Here is a 20,386-nt window from a genome sequence, read left to right as displayed (position 1 = left end):
GACGGTCTGAGCTCGCTTGTCATTTATTACAAAATCCCCAAAGATAGTTTAATGACTATAATTCAGCCATAACAATGAAGCCTGTCATTATCTTAGTAAATAATTCCGAGGCTCCGATCAGCAGATATCAAAACAGAGGGCCCCTCCCCGTACACCGAACGCCACAACTGTTACCAACATCTACATTTGGAATAGACAAGTGAATGATGGAATGAAAAAGAAAAAGGGTCCCCCTGCCTTGACAATGGCCAGCAGGATACCTGTAGGCACAGTACAGGGAAAGGACCCCAGGGAAAATACAGAAAGAGAGCTATCCAGTTAGTAATGGGATGGTGTCATTGAATGAATTGTTTTTGGTATGTGTATTGGTGTGGAGCCGTCATCTTTATCCTTGCCTAAGATGCAACCATATGTCTAGACGCACATGTATGGACATTAATATGTTTTATATAGGCATTGTGGTAAACTGGTGTTCATTCTGAATAGCACCCAAAGGTTCATGTACAGTTGTGCTCAAAGGTTTGCATACCCTGGCAGAAATTGTGCAATTTTGGCACTGATAATGAAAATATGACTGATCATGCCAAAAGAACTGTCTTTTATTTAAGGACAGTGATCATATGAAGTCATTTATTATCACATAGTTGTTTGGATTCTTTTTAAATCAGAATGATAACAGAAATCACCCAAATGGCCTGGATCAAACCCTGGAATGTTTGGCCTTGGTACAGACACACAAGGTGACACACACGGGTTAAAATGCCAATTAGAAGTTAATTTCCCACATCTGTGGCTTCTTAAATTGCAATTAGAGTCTGTGTATAAATAGTCAATGAGTTTGTTAGCTCTCACGGTGGCTGCATTGAGCCATGGGGAGCAGAAAAGAACTGTCAGAAGGCCTGTGTAAAAAGGTAACAGAACTTTATAAAGATGGAAAAGGACATAAAAAGATATCCAAAGCCTTGAATATGCCAATCAGTACTGTTCAATCACTTATTAAGAAGTGGGAAATTCAGGGATCTGTTGATACCAAACCAAGGTCAGGTAGACCAAGAAAGATTACAGCCACAAGTGCCAAAATAATTGTTCGAGATACAAAGTAAAACCCATGGGGAATCTTGTAAAAATTGATGGCAAGATGAATGCAGGATGTTGTCAGAAAATACAGGCAGACAATTTGCATTCTTCTGCATGAAAGCTGCGCATGAGATGCTCTTGGACTTTCCATTGAACCTAAGCACAAGGCCAAGTTGGACCCTCAGTGATTACAGCAGAAAAAGGTGAAGGTTCTGGAGTGGCCATCACATTCTCTTGGCCTTAATAGCATCAACCCACTATGGGGAGATCTCAAATGTATGGTTTATACAAGACAACCAAAGACTTTGAATGACCTGGAGGCATTTTACCAAGACAAATGGGCAGCTATACAACGTACAAGAATTCAGCACCTCATAGACAACTATTACAAAAGACTGCATGCTGTCATTGATGCAGCACTGAGGAGGTGGCATAGATAGGCAGCACTGATGGGCACTGATAGGTAGCACTGATGAGCTGGAACTGATGCTGCTGCACTGATATGCAGCAATGATGGGCACTGATAGGCAGCACTGATGGGTGGCACTGAGTGATGGCACTGATGGGTAGCACTTCTGGGCAGCACTGATGGGTGGCCCTGATGGGCACTGGTGGGTGGCACTGCTGGGCACAGGTGGGTGGCACTGAGTTCTGATCATCAAGGCACTGATCATCAGTGCCAATCTGTTTTCTGACAATTGCTGTTATCGGAAGTACTTTCCTCATGCTGTCCCAACTGACAACCAGCAACTGCATTTACCCTGTGATCTGCTGTGTCATTGGACACAGCTGATCACGTGGTAAAAGGCCGCTGTGATTGGTCTTTTGCCACATCACCTGATCAGCTGTGTCCGTAGGACACAGCAATCATGGAGATCAGCGGGTGCGTGCCGCTGGGGGCACACGGGAGGACGCGTTCTGGGAGGACATCATATGATGCCCTCCCAGAACTGGACAACCGTGCAGTGGCCATCATTCAGCTATAGCGCGGTTGTCAAGTGGTTAAGAACTCAGGGTACGCAGACTTTTGAACAGGAGGCATTTCATTTGCTTATTTGTTGCCATGTTTTGTTTCATGATTGTGCCATTCTGTTATGACCTCCAGGTGAATATGAATCCCATAAGAAATAAAAGAAATGTGTTTTGCCTGCTCACTCATGTGTTCTTCAAAAATTATACATACTGTTACCAATTCTCCAAGGGTATACAAACTTTTGAGCACGACTGTACAGTATGAACTAAGACACCAGAAATTCAACACACCGCAACACATGTAGGCCTTATTCACAGCACCAATGTGGTGACATACAGTATGTGACCAAAATGCAAGGTAAAGCACATTGTATGCGTTGGTGCACTGTGGTCTGCAATTGTCCTGTGCACTGTGCTGTGAAGAATGCCGCATGACCCAAAAACAGACGTGTTGCAGCTGACTGCACTCTTTTGTGTGAATGGGCCAAAGTGTAAATGCTTTATGCTGTGTGCTGCATTTTTGGAAAGAAGTCCAGGTACATTTTGTTTTCATGTGATGAGGCTCGATAAGGGCCTGATCAAAGTCAGTCTTTAAATCAGAACTCCAGCCTTCCTTCAGCCGCGGTTCACACTATGAATCACATATGAACTGCATATTGCACATGTGATTCAGTGTGGTGTGCACCGAATTGCACCAAAGTTGTACGTGTACCAGTTTTGGAACAGCACTGCAACCAGATTGCATGGTAGTTATGTACAATCCGGTGCAGGCAAATGCACTGCATTTGGGGTGTTGTTAACATTGCACTGACACTTGCTGCAGATGCAATTTGAATGCGGTGAGGGAAACATGCATGGATAGCAGGTTTTCTGCACTACATTCTAGTGTGAACCCAGGATCAGACTTGTACAGTTCTACAGGCTCATTTTCTGTATTGAAACTGCACTAAAACGCACATTTTTACAATGCATGCCAATGAATCTGCTCTGTGTGGTCCATTGTGATGCTGTTCATTATGAATTGCACCCCAATGCATTGTGGTATGCTGCTTTAGTATAAAGGGCCATGCACATTGTATCATTCATTGTGGTGTGTTGGCAGCCCATTAATAATGAATGGGCTGCAGTAACACAACTTATGTCAACGCATGGCAAAATGTGCAATAACTTGTGTGCTGTAGTGTGAAAGCATCAGTGCTCAGCAGGCACAAATTGTAATAGAATTTTTAGAGGTATGAATTATCTCTTAGATTGTAAGCTCCCAGGATCAGGCCCTCCTAACCCTCTTGTATTGAACTGCATTGTTGCTGTATTGTCTCCTGTTATATTGTACAGCGCTGAGCAAACTGTTGGCGCTATATAATCCTGTATAATAATAATAATAATAATCTACCTTACAGATCTTGTAATTTGAACAAACACTGCATTACAAATGTCCTCCTAATACCTATTATGCCTATCTTATGTAAAACAAGATCTGTATACTTACCCTTTTTCAGCCTGCTCCGGTCCAATCAAGGGATCCTGCAGCTCTGGCTCCCCTGTGTCAGTGAGTGGCCGGCTGCAGGGGAGAGGAGGGAATGCTTACAATGGCTGGGCTATGGATGCCTATGGATGAGGTTACCACTCCCTGAATTCCCAGCCATTATCGAGCGCTCGTTGAAGCCAAGGTCGCAGGATCACGTAAACGGAGCAGAGCAGACTGAAAAGAGGGAAGCATACAAATTTTTTTCATTTACATAGGGTAGGCAGGACAGGTAGCAGGAGGGGGGACACTTTTAATAGCATGGTATGGTTAGACAGGAATTTCACTTTGTTTGCTGCAAAGATCCATCCTAGTTTTATTTTACCATTTTACCCTACTGTGCTGTTATAAGGTGTTAGAAAGCCAAAAACTGCTCAAAAAATAATTCTGGAAGCATTTATGTTTTCTGAAAACCATTTCTAAAAAAGGTGAAAGTCATTGCACAGCGAGGCTGCCATCTCCGGGGTCACGGCATGCCTCCATCATGGGCAGTCGTTTTTCCTGCATTCCACAAGATGCCACCCACCCCCAAGAACGGCAACAGCTGTGCCGTCACCTACCTCCATGGAGATTAGCGCTTCTTTATCCTGAACAGTAGCCGACTTAATCAGACCACCTGCTCACAAGATTCCAAATAATTCAGCGTATTCACAAAATTAAAGCAATTCATGGCAAATCGCGTTCATCTTTCCGACTTGACAGCTGAGTTTTTTTTTTTCTTTAGTTCTGCGCCTCATGCATAATGTAAACCAGAACGACACTTTCCAAGTAGCGGGAAATGGTAAATGGTAACAACAAACCTTCATTTTGACAATATAAAAATAAGATTATTTCACATCAGCCAGTGATATTCCAAGCAATTTGCATCCTCAGAGCAGCAAAAACACACAAAAACTAAAATGGGGCAAGAGCTGGACAGCAGGCATGAGTGAAATTTCCTTTATTTCAGAGAAACGCATTTGAGCGAGTCCCTAGGGTTAGTGTCACCCGGTGTGTTAACACTTGGTGACACCCCCTCCGACGCTCCTCGCAGAATCGATCGGATCTGTGGATTGGGGAGCATAGTGGATCAGACTCCGATCCATTATGCTCAATCCGCAGATCCAATCCATCCTGCGGAGATCGTCGGCTTTCTTTACAACTTACCTTTTCTGGGAGCGGGTCCGGTGTCACCCCGAATAGATTGCATGCCGACGATCCCCGCAGGATCATCGGCATGCAACCTATATGGGGTGACACCGGACCCGCTCCAAGAAAAGGTAAGTTGGAAAGAAAGCTGACGATCCCCGCAGGATGGATCGGGTCCATCCTGTGGGGATCGTCGGCTTGCTTTACAACTTACATTTTTGTGGAGCCGGTCCGGTGTCACCCGCTGCGGACCACACCCCTCGCACCTGCCTCGGGATGCCACTGAGGTGGAACACATAGCGGTTGATTTACTAAAGGCAAATAGATTGTGCACTTTGTAAGCGCAGTTGTTCCAGAGCTTAATAAATGAGGGGAAGCTCTGCAAACATCAATCATCCAGTCACATGCAAGCAAAAATGCTGCTTTTTAAATTTTCCTGTGATTGGGTATTTTCGCCATGTGAAGCTTCACCTCCTTTTATTAAGCTCTGGAGCAACTGCACTTGCAAAGTGCACAATCTATTCGCTTTTAGTAAATCAACCCCATAGGTGGTTAAAGATGGTTTTAAAGTGGTTGTAAAGGCAGTAGGTTTTTTACCTTACTGCATTCTGAGGACAGGAGCCTCTGTCACCTGTTTATTTATTTGCAGTGCAGAGAAAGAGACTGGGGAACGTGTCCTCGGTCCCATTCCCTGTCTCTAAAGTGAGACTTCAGGGGTCTGTTTAGATCCTTGATATCTCACCAAAAGACCCTACCCCAGAAGCATTGTGAAAACAAAAAAGGTAAAAAATTATTACTACAATTAAATTAAAAATGAAAGGTAAAATGAAACATTGTAAAAAAAAATTCTAAAAAATTAGACAAAAATGTATAATCAGACTAAAAGCCATGTCTAATATGTGGCATAATTTAGCCACATCCACTGTTTACCACAGCTCACGTAGTGTGCTGCAGGTCACCATCTTCCTGGTAGGAGCTCCAGTGCATTACTTTGCTTAGGGGCCTATGATGCTGTTATGGTGGCACTGCCCAAGTTGGCAGGAAGGGTCCCGCTGTGGGACCATCATCAAGGGTACTGGGTCAGATGGAAAGGGCTCTGAGGGATGCCCTTCATGATTTTTTTTGTACCGGGGCCCTGAAGGTTCAAGTTACACCTCTGCATAAAGACGTACATTGATGAGTTTGGTGTGGAGAACACCTTTGGAATGCCTATTTCAAGCCAGCTCTTCCCTTCAAACATCAGTACCTGATTTCAGGAATGGGCAAGAATTCACACAGACACTCCAAAAAAATCTCGTGGAAAGAGAAGAAAGACAGGTAAATCCATATGAATTAATGACCATGGTTTGTGGTCTAGGATGTCCCAACAATATCATACAGGTGTGATGGTCAGGAGTACACAGACTTTCTGGCCACATAGTGTAGCAGCACATTATTATTATTATTATTATTATTATTATTATAATACAGTATTTATATAGCGCCAAAGGGTTTGCTCAGCGCTGTACCAGGACAACCATGAACCAGGACAAGATGCAGTGTGAATAACACAGTACAATCACATTGAAGCAAACATCTATTTATACTGTCCAAAAAAATGGAACCTGTCTCAGCACGTCATTGCGTTCCAGATCCTTCTCAAATGTGTGTCAGCAGCAAATGCCCATCTACAACTTGCCCTTACTTCACTGTGCACTTGTGTGTGTTTTGTGACACAGATCAGCAATTCAGGCACCATTCTTCATTTGATGGTGAGAGCATTTATTGGGTTGTAATGCACGACTCCACCTTGGTTTCTAAAATCCATTTATTTCCAGTTGGGTAGTGTTCTGGGAAACTCTTGTTGCTGAGCCAGGTGGATGTCCAGGCGGGATATTATCAGCTCCTCCAACTGCAGCCTCTTTGCTTGGCTGTCACTTTGTGATGGAGCAGTTTCTTAGCACAGAACCAAGGGTGGAGAAGCTGGAGACAGACCCATCAGCACATGTGATATTGTACAACTCACAATAAAGTGCTACTAAACTCCATACCCTGCATCCACTATATCTGGTCTCCCTGGACCCTGCATTCACTATATCTGGCCCCCCTTGGACCCTGCATCCACTATATCTGGTCTCCCCGGACTCTGCATCTACTATACCTGGTCTTCCAGGACCCTGAATTCACTAAATCTGGTCTCCCAGGACCCTGCATTCACTATATCTGGCCCCCCTTGGACCCTGCATTCACTATATCTGGTCTCCCCGGACCCTGCATCCACTATAGCTTTTCTCCCAGGACCCTGCATCCACTATAGCTTTTCTCCCAGGACCCTGCATTCACTATATTTGGTGTTCAAGGACCCTGCATCCACTATATCTGGTCTCCCGCAGTACACACAACATGGAAGTGCAATTATTTAATAAACTGCTAAATACCTTTTCTCATCAGCAATTAGAGCAGTCTTGTGATTTCTATTAGTGTCCAGTCAGGCATATGTTAAATCTTGTAGGAGGAGTTTTCATTTTGCTCTAGGAGGATGCAGAACCCCTGCCCTCTGTCTGGACAGTGCTAATTGGCTCTGTGCTGATCACATGCACTCTCCCAAGAAAAAAAAAAAAACCTCTCTAGTAATACACAAAAAACTAAGCATGTGCAGAGTGACTCCACATGATATTATTTATCAGGCGATAAGAGGGAGACACTGGAAGAAGGGGAGGATCAGAGAAGTCAGGATCAAACACCGTTTTTACACAATGCAGAGGATTAACCCCTTAGGTTCCACAGTGAGTATAACAATCATGCTTTACTGCATATACAGACTGATTTTACTGTGGTGGGTTTACTAACACTTTAAAGGGTAGGTTCACCCTTGGAACATGTTACATCCCACATTTAGGGTGTAGCATGTAACATGTTCCAGCACCTGCCCTGCTCACCCCTACCCCTGGGATAATGGGCGGAGGTTCTTTTCCCCTGCAGCTGCTGTAACATTTAAAATCAGCGTGGCTGTGTGGGGCTCCGCCTCATTCCGCATCATTCATTTACAGGGGGATCTGAGAATGAATAAATGACAAGTCCCATCTTCCACCTTGGCAGATGGACTTGCAGTTGTCAGTGGACTAGGAGTGCACTGATCAATGTGTTCACTCTTCCTTCAGCTTAGGGAGTGTGCAGGAGCCTAACATTGCACACACAATCCACTGGCAGCAATGCTTTACAGGCTCCTGTAGGAAAATAATAAATGCACATTTTTATTCTTGCAAAGTATGTCTTTTTATTACTTTTTTTCCTTAACTACTTAAAGCTCCGGAAGATTTTACCCACTTCATGACCAGACCATTTTTTGCTATACGGCACTGCACTACTTTAACTGGTGATTGCACTGTACCTAAACAAAAATTTATATATTTTTCACACAACTGGAGCTTTCTTTTGGTGGTATTTGATCACAACATGTCTTTGATTAAAAAAAAACAAAAAAACCTCAATAAGTGTATATTAATTGGTTTGCGTGAAAGTTATAGTGTCTACAAACTACAGTATATATACTGGAATTTTTATATACTACTAATTGCGGTGATCAGCGACTTATAATGGGACTGCAATAGTGTGGCGGGCAATCTGATACTAACTGCTACTGACATCACCAGTGACACTAATACAGTGATAATAATATGCACTGGCATTTTACTAAGGACACTGGCTGGGAAGGGGTTACCATCTAGGGAAATCAGAGGGTTAAATGTATGCCTACCAATGTGTAATGTGTGTATTATGTGCTGCTTTTACTAAGAGATCTCTTTGTTTCTCACCCCAGTGCACATGTGCGCTTCCTAAACCCAGAAGCAGGCAGTGACGTTCCAGTGCGTTGCTTTAGCTGCACGGACCGCCTGTCCACAAGTGGCTAAAGGTAAACGTTTCCTTTAATGGTAAACTGAGGGGGGACATCAGACTAAATGACAGATGCAGTTTTTTTCTGGACAGAGAGTCCTTTAAACGAAATTAAGGGGCACATTTATACAAAATTTGAATAGCAATGTGAAAGTGTGTTCATTCATTCTTTCCGAAAGTGGCAAAAAAAAAAAAAAAAAAAAAGAATGATAATAGGCTAATTCCTGCTCTGGTTAAAATGTTGTTTACAAATTGAAAACAGAAAGTTTTGCATTTGGCCATTAGATGGAGCCAAGTATCATTCATATGCAGTGTTTTCAGTTTAACATTTGTCCAGTACAGGAATGGAACATTTGGTATTTTGCAGCATTTACACAGAATGAATGCACATGAACTTTCATTGGATGAATTGCTATGCAAATTTCTTCTAAATACATTCCTAAGCCTTGCCCACAATGATTTCACAGGAAAAAAAAAAACATATTTTTGGCCATTTGAATGGGTTGACAAAATCTGTTTTCTGCAAATAATTTGCGCTTTCAACTTACTCTGTGCAGAGGATAGCAAATTCTGCGCTAGCTAACTTTTACTGTAGACAAAAAACTCAGAGGTTGGGTGGGGCTGGGGGAAGGGGTTTGGGAAGAACATGCCTTTTAAATCAATCAGCTGTATGTGTAATTTGATATGCTGCTTCGCAGGTCAATTCACAGCATAGTAGTAAACCCTGTTTCTTAAACTAGCCTTGCTTTGGTCACCTTCTGCCTACAAGTATTAAAACTGAAAAAAGTATATTCAATATACAAGTCCTGAAAGAATTAAAAAAAAAAACCCACTCATTCTTCCCTTTAAAAGATCAGTCCACTCAAAATGGTATGCTGGTTTGAGAAGAATGCTTGAAAATGAAATCCATTTAAGGCTTTAGGACTTGTCTTCTACCTTCAACCCTCCTGCTGCTTCTATATACTCAGCAGGGATAGTGGGATCCCGTCACGGCCACCGTAGGGGCTACAGATCCAGGAGTTCATCTGCCCATATACATGGCATTTTATTAGATCAATCAAACATTTGATTGAATGTTCTATCACTACTGCAAAGCATTCGAAGGCCTAGACTGGTGATTTCAGTCAACCAAAAGGAGATGGAATACAAATTCTCCTTATCAAATCTGTAGTAGAAAAGAAAGAAAAAAAGTCTTCTTCCTGTTTTGACTACAATTTGATCTTTGATAACTCTATGGAAAGGTGTCAGTTGTGTGCCTAGTTTCCACTTCACAATCAATTAAACTTGTAAGTGTTAAAAAATGTATGTGAACCTTAATAATCAAAGTCAGGGGCGGGGGTTGGAGCGGTGGGAGTGGTTTTGCGCTTTACATTGTCTTCTATTAGACCCACTGTAAATTCTGTTAAGAGTTTGATTGCCCAGAAAATACATGGTGATCTTGCCAGTCCTCCTCAGTCATTCCTACTTCCAACTAGCAGTAGGCACAGAAGGAGATCTGTCCCATCACAGTCAGTTTGTGTCCTCTTTCTACTATGGGACTACAGGATGCTGTGCCTACACACCGTGTGCCTGTTGATGGGCTACAACTGTCATGCCCTCTGGTCAAACTGCTTAGGCAAGGAGTGTCAACCATCTCTGGGTCCCCCCATCTAAACCCTGAGGACACTTCAAAGATCTTAATAAACAGAAAGAGTTCCTGGGTCCCGTGACATCAGTGGAAGCTGCCAAGCGTATTTTGAGTCTTTCTCAGCCACCCTCGGACATGAGGGAAGAAGAGGGGACACATGATTACCAGTAATAGGAAAGAAATAAGACATTTCCCTTGGATTTTTAGTATTAAAATACATTTATTTAAGTATAAGGGCTATAATTATTTTATTGTGTTGTGACAAATACTTTAAATTACTTAGTCTCTGAGGATTACTTGCAAAAGTGGGTGCAAGTCCCAGTGGCTCATAAGTAGTGGAAATGAACAGTAAATTGCCTTGCAGATTGCCAGCTTTAGCCCTGGCTCACATATCTGCGTTCCTGCGGTCCGCAGGTTTTGCACGAACACGATGGCCCCTTCATTTGAATGGACTCCCATGCCCCGTGACACACAGGGAAGTCCCTGCACTTCTTCTGAAAACGCAGCCCGCACGTCCCAGTACGGTTGCGATTTCCAGTGTGGGCGGCATGCCAATAGAATTAATGGCACCTGCCCACGGGTCTGCATTCTTCTGTGTGGGTGGTGTCGCTGCGGATCCGCACAAAAACCCATACAGCTGCACCACCCGCACAGAAGAATGCGGACCCGCGGCCAGTTGCCATTAATCCTAATAGCACGCTGCCCGCACTGGAAATTGCAACTGTACTGGGAACCGAGGATTCCGTGCGGGCTGCGTTTTCAGAAGAAGTGCAGGGACTTTGTGCCTGCATGTCACGGGGCACGGGAGTCCATTCAAATGAATGGGCTCTCGTGCTTGCGCAAAACGTGGACCGCAGGAACGCACATATGTGAACCAGGGCTAAATGGGTAAGAGATTCAATCTGCAAGCATCCACCCAAAACTGCAGTCTTATTTTTTGCATTACCTGTTTTAAATCTGTGAAGATCAAATTGCGACAGCTGTCTTTGCTCTGTCATCTGCTCTCTTCATTTAGAGTCAATTTAGCTAGGAGAAAGTAATAGGTAACACTAACAGGCAAAATACGATTTTTAAAATTTGTTTTAGGTCAGACGATTTATCCTGAAAACCAGCAGGGACTTTTCCAGGGAAAAATCTGCCCACCCCCATCTACACTCCAGAGTTACTATGGATTCATCGCCAGGTGGAGACAGCGTTAACACGAAGCTCTGAACAGCTCGTTGTCCGCAGAAGGAATCCAGCGAGAGACAGGAAAACAGCTTCACATTTCACGTGGCAGAGAAAGAGGCAGACACAGAGGGGTAGGAACACATCCGCACTTTTATTGGTGCCTTGCAGGGCAGTAATACTGAAAAAGGGGAATGGAGAAACAGGATGTCTTAAAACGCACATTTTTTTAAGAGTACAATAAATCCTCTTTTTTTTCCATTATTGTGGCATGACTGAAAAACAGAACAAAAAATGAAAATATACAACTTATATTACACTATATGTTATGAACAAAATATAAATCTATTACTCTATGTTATATTTACATAATTATTTTCTTATTTAACTTCAAGTGAGATGGTTGCTTGCACATACTTTGCTTTTAAGCTCCAGGCATTTGATTGTCTCATCTTTTCTCTTCTACACCAAAAAGAATTAAAACAAAAAACAAAAAAAAAGGTAGCCAAACGCTGGGTAAACTTATGGTGCAGCCAGCAACCAAAATGCAAACATAAAGTACAATATGAAAGATTTTTGCTTTTCTGAGCACATTGTATATGTATGTGTGTGTGTATATATATATATATATATATATATATATTCCAATGCACCCACCAAGTAAGTTTGCACGTAAAAAAACATAAATAAGGACTAAAAATGAAGTGTTATCTGAGTAAGCAGATATACATGAAATGTTTATTTTTCTTGATAAACCGTTGTGTGTTGAGGGGTGGTTTCCCTTGATATTGCAGCTTATTGATAATTTTGTACCGTTTTACTTTTTAAATGAACGTCACCCTTCCCAGAGAACAAAAAAAAAAAATCAGGTGATCCACATAAAATTTTTATAGGAGGCAGGCAGAGACTTCAGGATTCAAATCAACTGTAGAAGAGATTTGAGTATACTAAAAACATGCAAGTATTAAAAAAAAAAAAAAAAAGTATGTGATTCATCATATAGTATAAATAAAGTGACTTTTTTTTGTTTAAATGGTTTATAAAACTGTGAAAACACAATTTAACCAGTGAAAATAATGTTTGAGGTAAAACTGCAAATTGTTATTTATATTTGAACATTAGATTTTTACAAATCTTTACTTTATTATGGTTAGTTCAGTACTTCAAAAACACGGAGTTGATTTTGCCACCAGGTTATTTTTTGATAATCCTAGTGAGAAAGGAATATTTTTTTAAATTTAAAATGTCATGCGATGTGAAAAATTGGGTGGCAGACTTTAAAAATAAAAAAATAAAACAATTGGATAAATTTGTTGATCGAAAATAAGTAGCTAAGGACTCGCCACCGAAAATCCAGCATGCATAAAGGGTAAGTTTATATCAATACTAAAACAGAAGAAAGATTGAATGCGGGGCGAACAGTTGATACAATATTATGAAAGCAGTTTTAATGTTTTTTTTATGTTCATAGATGGCCATAAATTGGCGCAGTGAGTGCTGTGGCTGTTAAATAACCTCTGTTTCTTCAAGAATGTGAAATGGTCATACGATGACTGATCACCAACAGTTGGGGCAATGTTGACTTTTTTTTAAAAAAAGAAAAGAGAGGAGTGGAAAATCAATGTTTGGGGTTCACAGCTCTTTCTATGCCAGTCTCCCTGGCAGAGTTTCTTACAAAATTAACATTTGGCAAGATGTGGTAAAATGGGGCCAAGAATAACAGGGATCAACAAGGAAAGCCAAGAAATGTGGCCCTGCGCAGAAAAATAACCGTTGGCGTGTGTTATGTTTGGCCTACACAGAGGCCGCCTTGGTGGCATCTACCTGGAGCTTAAACAAAGTATTTTTTGTAGCCCAAAGTCACATATCCAAACAGAGCACATTTAACATGATGGCAATTAAAACGTCCAGCAAATGTGAAACAAGCTTTTGAGTCAGAGCTAACTTTTTTTTCCTTTTTAGAACAAAAAAAGGGTCAGTTTCATAAAAATGTTCACATTGTACATATGAAGAATGGCATAAAGAAATACCATTTACATTTCCTTTGAAATACAGTGCTAAAAATGTTTCTGACAAACGCTGCAATGAAATACATAAAACCAGACATGAGAAGATTTTTTTTTTTAGAAAAAGTTCTTCTTGAGTTAAAAATCCCAAAACACCTGGCCTCAAAAAAAGGGAACATAGATTATTATATATATATATATATAGATATATATATATATTTGTAGGGGAAAAGAGGAGTTAAGAAAGTTATAAAATAGAGACATAGTTCAGTTTTTTTTTAATATATCTAGACAGTTCTTTTCTTCCTCTGCACTGCTGAAATTATAACAGAATACAATATGAAAAAATAAAAGTAATAAAATAAATTACATTTAACTTACTAATCTGGGAACAGCCAACCAGCAAAATTATTATTAAAATTAATGTAATTACATTACTAAGAAAAGGCAGTTCAAATTGAAAAAAAAAAAATACAGTCCTCAAATAAAAAAAAAAAAAAAAAAAAAAAAGCCAAACAGAAAAAATATATATATAACTGACATGCATCAATACTAGAAATTTCTCCATGGGGGACTCAAAAGAAGTCTTTATGTCAGGGATAAGCTTGACATAAAGCCGTAGATAGCTGAACAGTTCTAAGGGGTGACAGTATTTCACATCCAGCCTGTCCAGTGGAAGCTTGTCCAAACAAATACCAGCTTAAACTAATTTGCATAATTTAATTTGAAATCAGCAGGCAAAAACTGAAATGGCAACATATGTTATTGTTATGGGAGATTTTTTAAATCTGCAACTTTATTTCCCCTATTTATGAAAAGTTTTGAATGAGGACGGAGTAGAAGTGTACCAAAAACATCAATAGCAAAAGTTTGCTCAGCAAACTTGTACTAGGACAGCACAGCATTAACTGAGTTCCAGTGAGGTGAAAAATGTCAATTGCATTTATGCGTTCTATACAGGAACTTCTGTTTCTCTGCAATTGTCACGTACAGAAAATTAAAAAAAAAAAAAAAAATGGCTGTAATCCCAAAAAATACAAAAATTCTTCGGAAACTTGATGCAGTACAAGAAATCCGTAAAATAACTCCTGGCCTACATATACATACACGTATACAATGGGCCTACTTATTTCCTAATTAAATTTCCATTTAAGGTCTTGGCACGATCTGAGCACCTGAAACCTTTCCACTCTCCTAATGTACAGCGGAGTATAGCTTCCTTGCACCAAGCTTAGGATCTAAAACCATTAGAAAGAAAAATAGGGAACTATGGTAAACTTGGTGGCCAAATTAGATACAATAAAATTATGTCCTATATATATATATATATTTATATGTATAGAGAAAAAAAAAAACTAAAATTTTAAAAACTTTTTCTCCCCAAAACGTAATTTTCTTTATTTTCGCCTGTTCTCCAACTATCTCAAGTGCAAATATTCATTAAAGGCTTCTTAAAGTCTGGTGACAATTAGGATGTGGGATTTCATCCCGCGTTAAGCATGGTAAGAACCATGGCACGCTCACACGCACACAAAATACATAAAATATTTCTTTTTATCACTCTGTTTTTTTTTTTTTTTAAGTCTCTTGCCATCACCTGAGAACTGCAACTACAGTTTGAAATAAAATATTAAAAAACTTTTTTTTTTTTTTCTTTTTTACCAGCTGCTGGTCAATTGTCAGTTCTTTAAGAGATTGTCTAAGAAGTAATACTGTCCTAAACTTAAGACAGACCAGAAAGAAATAAAAAATAAAGTATGGGCTAATTGAGAACATCATTACAAATTTGGCACTTGCTAATAGAAATGCAACAGATGAGGAAATATGTCCATGGTACAGATGGAAAGATTCGGGTATCCACACACAACGACAGTCCCTTGGATCCACCCACAACGCCAAGAACAATGAAGGAAGGGGAGGAGGAGCCAGCCAGGAGCATCTTTTTTTTTTTTCAGGTGCGTTACCAAAAAAACCCCCAAAAAACAAAAAAACGTATTCCTCTTTAAACTTTAGCACAAAACGACAAAACACATTCACAAGCCACTTGTTGGCACTGTGTACCTGAGTGAGATTTTCTAGAACATTGTAGAACAAACAGCCAAGTTTTTGTTGTTTTTTTTTTTGTCTTTTATATACGAAAAAAAAAAAAAAAAAAAAAAGTTGAAGGGTAAGACGTCAGTGCTGAGCAGCTAGATTACTGGCATTAGTTTACCCATAGCTTATCCCGTTCTTTTGGTGGAAAATCTGTGGTATTTTGTGTTTTTCATTTTACTTTTCCAACCCCGTGCATTTTGGGTCAAGAGTTTTTTTGTCAGTTAAAAGTCCCAGCATTTAGAACAGTTAAAAGTAACAGTCAGTGTATCCAAAAAGCTCATGCTCCACACCACTGATGAAGGCGAGTCGGGGTTGCGCCTTATTAAGTTCTCAAAGTTCAAGCCGTACTCCCCCCCCCGCATCAGTTGGCTTGTTCTGCACTGTGATTTTCACTGTCACTGACATAATCCGCGTCTGGATCGTCGTCCTCATCGTACTCATCATATATTTCACCGTTCATGTCATCGTTTTGGATCTCCTCCTTGATGTGGGGCTCCTCTCCTTTGATGCCGAAAGTGCTTTGGATGACCTGCATGCCGGGCTCTGGACTGCTTGAGACGCTTGAGTGCTCTGATGGCAAGTGAGGTGATGGCATTCCCGCCATTGCGATGGCTCCGGGGTACACCACACCCGTTGTAGTGATGGGGATTTGTGCTTGTTGTCTGGAACAAGGGAGATCGTGTTAAAATTTGACTGCATGCATTTTTCTTTTTTATGTTTTCTAAACAAATCTATTCCATATCATCAGTTCTTTTTCATGGATCTGGAGCCTTTTAAAGTTCAAGATCAAAAATAATAAATAATATAGAATATAATGCTTTATTATGCATGTGTCTATTTTGGCTGACCAATTGATCTCTCTTACCACTTTTGTGTTTTGTTTTTTTTTTTATAAAATTACAATAAAACATTTTCTATTTTATCTAGTGTTTTCATGTGCATCTTTATACTTTCATATGTTATGGTGCTTTAAAAGCCCCATTCGTTTTTTCTCTTGTTAGTGTTTTGATATCTTTTTGAAGTTTAATCTGCTTAACTTTTGCCTTCCCTAGTTCCCCCCTCCCCCCCTTCATCAATATTTCAATACATTTCAGTTTTCAGTTCATACCTTATTTTAGACTGAGTAAAATCATTACTGGGTCTCTGCGCCTCTTTATGCAATGCAAGAAGATCATTGCTGGTGAGAAGGGCCAGCAGGGTGCTGTAGATAGTTTTCTGAAAACATTACAGTGCCCTCCCTAAGTACTCCTCTCAACACCCCCCAGCCATGATTCAAGCAGTAGACTCTGGTTCTTTGGTGAAGTAATATAAATATCAATATTTCTTGATGAGTGGATGTCAATCTGAAGGTGTGGGTGTTCCTAGGCAAGCTATAATTGCATGCAGACTGCCCTGGATAACACCCATATGTGAAGCTGAAAATCATGATTGAAAGGATTTAAATCCAATGAATGAGAAGGGCGGAGCAGGGACAGTGAGTTTGACAAAGAAAGAGATAGGTGATGCTGGATGTCCTCCAGCCAGGAAATGAGGCAGGCACAATCAGACTTGCTACAGCTTCTGATGCACATTGTATGAAGCTCACAGTATGAAGCAAAATCACCAAAGTAAACACTTTCAGTACAGGAGAGGAGCCTGTGGAAGACTGAAGGCTGGTCAGATTTATCACTGCAAAACCCTGACAAAGGCAGAGACTTTTGTAACCCCTGAAACATGTTGGCATTTATGTTAATAAATGGAGCTTGAGTGTGAACTGCAACATTGTTGTAACATTCGTCTTCTTCATATACTCTACATTTGCTGACTAAGGGACCTATATTACTATTCCATAGTTTAGGAACAGCCTCACTAGGGCTCATCGTACTCTGACTTCAGTACAGGAACTAGTTCAAATTTTGCTTGGTGTCACAGTGGAACCAAAGACACATCTCTTTACACCAGTCTATGGAAGACTGACATACACACAACATCCTCCATATGCTCATTTCCCAGCAGCAAGAACAGCAAAGGGGATAACAATGTCATTATTATTACAGGTATTTATATAGTGCTACTGTACATTCACATCAGTCCTCGCCCTCCGTCAGTTTACAATCTAAAGTCCCTATCTCCCATGTAAACATACCAGGAATTAATCTACCGGCAAGTCTTTGGCAAGTGGGAGAAATCCAGAATACCCAGAAGAAACCCAAGCACCTACAGTGAGAGCATGCAATCTCTATGCAGGTATTGTCCTTGTCCCCAAGGCAAGAAGGCTAATCACTAAGCCACTGTGCTGCCAAAAAAATTTGGAGACTTGGTGTAGGTACTCTGCATTCTAGGGATGGCATGTAGATTTTGCATGGTGTGAGCATTTGGTTTATGCACTCCGCCCAGGGGCGGACTGACAACTCATGGGGCCCCCGGGCAATAGGGGATCATGGGGCCCCTGTGTTCTTGCCCAAGCTCAAAAAAGCCTATGAAAAAGGTACCAGGGGCATCTCATGGGGCCTCCTACTGACCCCGGGCCCTCGGGCAGTGCCCGAGTTTCCAAATGGTCAGTCCGCCCCTGACTCCGCCTGTTGCATAGTGATACAGAAAGAACCTAGTTTCTGCTCAGAGGTAAGCAGAACCACTTACCCTACGTTGAAATACTGTCTCATTTCTTGCCGGCGGCTGCGCATGATTGCCTTGTACTCGCCAATCCGTAGCTTCTTACCATCAACTAAGCAGGTGCGTTTTGGCCGCGGCTTGTATTTGTAGTCCGGGTATTTCTCCAGGTGTTGCTTGCTGAGTCGAGCTTGTTCTTCATAGTAAGGCTGCTTCTCCAGATTCGTCATGGCTTTCCAGCGAGACCCTGAGAAAATAATAACAAAAATGATGAAAGAGCAGACTATACAAAACACAATCAGATTGAAAGTGTATATCCAGGCAAACCTTTTTTTTTTTTAGCGTTGGATTGAGAAAGGACTGGAACTCGTATTTGTGCTTACTGCTATCAGGGACTTCGTTAAAGAGATTTCCACCCACTTCCTATCCCGGTGACAACGGTTTCACCAGACAAAAGTGAGGGGAAACCTGCAGCAAGGGCACAGACCAAAGTAAAAATATGAAAGGGGCTCTAGCCCTCCCTTACTCTACTAAAGAAAAGCATTTTTATTTCTATTCATATGTTGGTTCTGTAGTATATATGTTAACCGTCTTCTTTATCACCTACAGAATATAGTGATTGTACAACCACACAAAGTAATTTGAGTTGTAGAGTTTATGTTCACCTTCTAAATTTTACAAACCTATTTTAACAATCTAAGAAATGAGAACAGCTCATATTCAGTCATTTTTTTTTGATTGGTGTGATTTTTATTTTAATTTATATTCCGTAATTATTTTGTTATGTACAGTGAAGGAAATAAGTATTTGACCCCCTACTGATTTTGGATGTTTGCCACTCACAAAGAAATGATCAGTCTAATAATCGAATGGTAGGTGTATTGTAACACTGAGAGACAGAATAGCAACAAAAAATTCAAAAGAAATGCATGTCTAACAAATTATGCACTGATTTGCATGTTCATGACGGAAATAAGTATTTGACCCCCTTCACAAAACATGACTTAGTACTTGGTAGCAAATCCCTTGTTGGCAATCACAGAGGTCAGACGTTTCCTGTAGTTGGCCACCAGGTTTGCTCACATCTCAGGAGGGATTTTGGCCTACTCCTCTTGGCAGATCCTCTCCAAGTCTTTAAGGTTTGGTGACTGACGTTTGGCAACTGGAACTTTGAGCTCCCTCCACAAATTTTCAATCAGATTAAGGTCTGTAGACTGGCTAGTCCACTCCAGGACCTTAATGTGCTTCTTCTTGAGCCACTCCCTTGTTGCCTTGGCTTTGTGTTTTGGGTCATTGTGATGCTGGAACACCCATCCATAACCCATTTTCAATGCCCTGGCTGAGGATAAAAGGTTCTCACCCAAGATTTGACGGTACATTGCCCCGTCCATCATCCCTTTGATGCGGTGCAGTTGTCCTGTCCCCTTAGCAGAAAAACACCCGCAAAGCAGAATGTTTCCACCACCATGTTTGACAGTTGGGATGGTGTTCTTGGGGTCATAGGCAGCATTCCTCCTCCTCCAAACATAGCGAGTTGAGTTGATGCCAAAGAGCTCAATTTTGGTCTCATCTGACCACAACACTTTCAACCAGTCCTCCTCTGCATCATTCAGATGTTCAGTGGCAAACTTCAGACGGGCCTGGACATGTGCTTTCTTGAGCAGAGGGACCTTGCGGACACTGCAGGATTTCAATCCTTGTCGGCATAGTGTGTTACCAATTGTTTTCTTGGTGACTGGGGTCCCAGCTGCCTGGAGATCATTGACAAGATCCTCACATGTTGTTCTGGGATGATTTCTCACTGTTCTCATGATCACCGACACTCCACGAAGTGAGATCTTGCATGGTGCACCCAACCTAGGGAGACTGACAGTTGTTTTGTGTTTCTTCCATTTGTGAGTGATTGCACCAACTGTTGTCACCTTCTCACCAAGCTGCTTGGCGATAGTGTGGTAGCCCAGTCCAGCCTTGTGTAGGTCTACAATCTTGTCCCTTTGGAGGAGGAGGAATGCTGCCTATGACCCCAAGAACACCATCCCAACTGTCAAACATGGTGGTGTAAACATTCTGCTTTGCAGGTGTTTTTCTGCTGAGGGGACAGGACAACTGCACCGCATCAAAGGGACGATGGACGTGGCAATGTACCGTCAAATCTTGGGTGAGAACCTTCTTCCCTCAGCCAGGGCATTGAAAATGGGTCGTGGATGGGTGTTCCAGCATGACAATGATCCAAAACACACGGCCAAGGCAACAAAGGAATGGCTCAAAAAGAAGCACGTTAAGGTCCTGGAGTGGACTAGCCAGTCTCCAGACCTTAATTCTATTGAA

The 20,386-nt window shown here is 41.2% G+C and overlaps 1 protein-coding gene across 5 annotated transcripts in view; it reads right to left on the bottom strand.

The window, feature by feature from the left end:
• Positions 1–11,504: 11,504 nt before the first annotated feature.
• Positions 11,505–20,386, bottom strand: part of SOX5 (SRY-box transcription factor 5) — a 288,812-nt gene continuing 279,930 nt past the window's right edge. For 4 of the 5 annotated variants that reach the window (XM_089693351.1, XM_089693350.1, XM_089693353.1 and 1 more), the window contains 2 exons: positions 18,089–18,305; positions 11,505–16,131 (listed from right to left, as the gene is read on the bottom strand). In XM_089693351.1, coding sequence (XP_089549477.1) covers positions 15,831–16,131; positions 18,089–18,305 — 518 coding nt within the window. In that variant the 3' untranslated portion in view covers positions 11,505–15,830. The remainder of the gene's footprint in view (positions 16,132–18,088; positions 18,306–20,386) is intronic. The other variant, XM_089693352.1, reaches the window with a different exon arrangement.

This window comes from Staurois parvus, unplaced genomic scaffold, assembly GCF_062004578.1.
Source record: "Staurois parvus isolate SC_StPar_1 unplaced genomic scaffold, SC_StPar_1.0 ptg000628l, whole genome shotgun sequence".
NCBI lineage: Eukaryota > Metazoa > Chordata > Amphibia > Anura > Ranidae > Staurois > Staurois parvus.
The sequence above is the reverse complement of the archived record's forward strand: the minus strand, read 5'-3'. Positions and strand labels throughout refer to the sequence as shown.